The 3,270-nt window shown below is 33.0% G+C and overlaps 1 protein-coding gene across 4 annotated transcripts; it reads left to right on the forward strand.

Annotated features, from left to right (window-relative positions):
• Positions 1–411: 411 nt before the first annotated feature.
• Positions 412–3,270, forward strand: LOC118743622 (the record flags this gene model as incomplete). 4 transcript variants are annotated; one of them, XM_036476386.1, is given in 5 exon segments in its annotated part: positions 412–2,247; positions 2,300–2,383; positions 2,678–2,859; positions 2,930–3,089; positions 3,155–3,270. In XM_036476386.1, coding segments are annotated over 5 exon segments (717 nt in total). In that variant the 5' UTR covers positions 412–2,069.

Below are 3,270 nucleotides of genomic sequence, written 5' to 3' on the forward strand. Positions count from 1 at the left end.
TGGCAGTCAAAAGTTTTCCACTTCTGCGCACGGAACCATCCTCCATTAAAACCATTACTTAATTTAATTAAAGTATATGTACATATACAATCAGCCCATTTAGTTTTAAAAACTACAATGTCGAGGAGAAATGATCGCAAAACCGCAGTGCAGGTAATTAATCTTTTGAAAAGAAAATCTTCGGCTGATAAACGTCCTGTAGCGGTGAATGTGGAATCTGACAAACTTAGAAAAACTTCGACTGATGATCATCATGTAGCGGCGGAGTTGCTAGTACCTGATGAAGAATCAGAAATGACTGATCTTACATATGATTCAGATTCAGTTGTAGAATTACGATACCATGTGCCCGAAGTTGGGCTTAGTTGCCCTAATGCAAATACTCGCGCTAAGTTGGCAAAATGGGCTGTACAACATAACATAACAACTGCTGCTTTAAACGGTTTATTAAAAGTTCTAAAATCAAATATACCTGACTTGCCAGCAGATGCTAGGACGTTAAAACAAACCCCTAACGAAATTATAGCTAGAAAAATGGGACCAGGTGAATATGTTCACTACGGACTTATCGATTGTTTGACAGACTTCTTAGAAGGTAATGTTTTTAAGGATAGAACAATCCTTCTTAATATAAATATAGATGGATTGCCTCTTTGTAAGAGCTCGCGATTACAAGCATGGCCCATTTTAGTAATAATTCACGGCACTTCTGTTGTACTGATGGTAGGTACTTATGAAGGTATAAGTAAGCCTCAAAATGTTAATGAGTATTTGCAATTTTTCATTGAAGAAGTTTGCCAATTAATTAATGAAGGGATTAGTTATAAATCGAACTTTTATGAAGTAAAATTCAGGGCCGTTATATGCGACGCACCAGCAAGATCCTTTGTTTTAGGTGTCAAAAGTCATAGCGCATACTTTAGTTGCATAAAATGCCAACAAAAAGGCAAACATTTCGAAAATAGGATTACTTATGAGTTGGAAAATTCTATGCTTAGAACTGATGAGCAGTTCCGAAATAGATGTGATCCCAACCATCATAACGTAATGACTAAAATGGCTATTGAGCAGTTACCTATTAATATTGTGACTCAAACTGCATATGACTACATGTACATTATTTGCCTGGGTGTCGTTAAAACTCTACTTAATTCATGGATTTCCGTAAGACGGAAGAAATATTCTCTAACAAAGGAGAAGATCGAAATATTAAAACAGCGTTTACTTTTATTGAAACCAAATATATCAAAAGAATTCTCGAGAAAACCAAGGCAATTTTGTGACTTAGACAGATGGAAAGCTGTTGAATTTAGACAATTTTTAATTTACACTGGTCCTGTCATATTAAAAGATATTTTATCTGACCTTCGCTACAAGCATTTTTTAAAATTGAGCTTGGCTATAAGGATTTTACTTCATAAGAGCCATTGCTTAACTAACAATAGTTGTGCGAGGGAACTTATTACTGATTTTATAAACGAAGTACCCGATCTTTATGACATAGCATTGCTCAAATATAACTTTCATTGCCTTTTGCATCTACCTGACGAAGTTCTAAATTTTCGTGAAAACCTGGACACGTTTAGTGCCTTTAAATTTGAGAATCACTTGTATAAAGTCAAGCAAATGGTTAGGAAGGGAAACTTTGTTGCGTCTCAAATATATAATCTTCTCGTTGAGCAAAGCCTGCAAGTCACCAGAGAAGAATGCTCAACTCTAAGTTTGGAAATAAACGCTGAAGGCGAACTATTATCCGTAACCAGTCACAATATGTTTTGGTCAAAAAAGTTCCCAGACAATTTTTACATTTTTGACGGCAAAATTTTTAAGATCCAGTCCTTTTCAATTTACGAAGATAAATTGGTTCATTCAAATGAAGTGTTGAATTTAAAAGATTATTTTGAAATACCCTTAAAGTCAAGCCTATTAAATATAAAATGCTCTGATTCACTGTTATATGATTTAAAAACAATAATTCATTCTTGTTCACAACTAAAAGAAAAGTGTTTACTTTTGTAAAGTAATTTTGGACCAGTTAATGTTTTTGTACCTCTCGTACACAACGCATAATGTCTGAAAAAACGTATAACTTCCTAAAAGATTCCCAACTGGGCAGGAACCATTTTTTGCCTTTAACAATGATTCAGGAATCTCAACCAGTTCAAAAGCAAACTACGCAAATAACTCCAATAAACACTCTGCTTCCTCTAAATACGCTGACTTCGTTGGAATCTTCGATGAAGACAGGTAAGCTTAATTTACATAAATAGATAATACTTTACATATTAAAGACTTGCAGTGCTTTTAGGAAAACCGTCTAATTTGGAATCTAAAATGGATACCTGCCTCAAAGAAATAATTTGCCTAAAAAATGAAAATCAAGGTACGTAAAGAAAATAAATTAGTTTCAAAATGTGTTTCGGCTTAAAAATTATCACTTGAAATTTCCAAATTTCAATAACATTGGACTCATGGATTAAACCTGTGGAAAACATTATGTAAATATGAAAATGTGCTTTCGAGTTTTAATTATTCAACATTCTATCCTTTCTTGAATTTATTACAAAAATTTTTGGGAATAACTTCATTCATAACTAGGTAGAATTATCTGTAATGCTAAACAATTATTGTTTCTATATTTTAAATTTGAAACGCAAATTACATGACTTGGATGAAGAACACAACAAAACTCAAACAAGGTTATTAACAGAAATTTTAAATATTAGGCGACTTCTTACTGAGAAGACCGCAACAAGTAATCGTGAAACGGCATTTCCAAAGACTCCTTTTGAAACAAAAGAGGAATTCCTACATTTCGAAGATGAAATTCAAAGAGATGCGGAGAAGGTTAAAATAATTGTATGCGCGATAAAATATCTATCTGCCACTTTTCTTTAATACAATGTACCTTTTCTATTTACTTTTCTAGGAAAACGAAATCTTTTTGATTGGCATCCCCGAGTGCGGAAAATTTGTGAGAGCTGTTTGGAAACGTTTAGTCATCGATGAAGTTGCTTGCCAAATAACATGGAAAAATGTTGATAATAAAATTTCGCTTCAAAATTTAGCCATAACTGCTGCGTTTAAAGGTATTTCTCTTTAGAAATGATGTTTTATTGTTTTAATTTATGCATTTTGTATTATATCTTTATAGAAGCCTATTTCAGAAAATTTTCTAACGAGGCGGATTTTAAGAAATTTACAACAAAATGGTTTCAAACTGCACGGGACCGTGTTAACTATAAAGCAAAACAAATCAAACTATAAATT

Source organism: Rhagoletis pomonella, unplaced genomic scaffold (genome assembly GCF_013731165.1).
Source record: "Rhagoletis pomonella isolate Grant_MI unplaced genomic scaffold, Rhpom_1.0 Rhpom_scaffold_00007, whole genome shotgun sequence".
NCBI lineage: Eukaryota > Metazoa > Arthropoda > Insecta > Diptera > Tephritidae > Rhagoletis > Rhagoletis pomonella.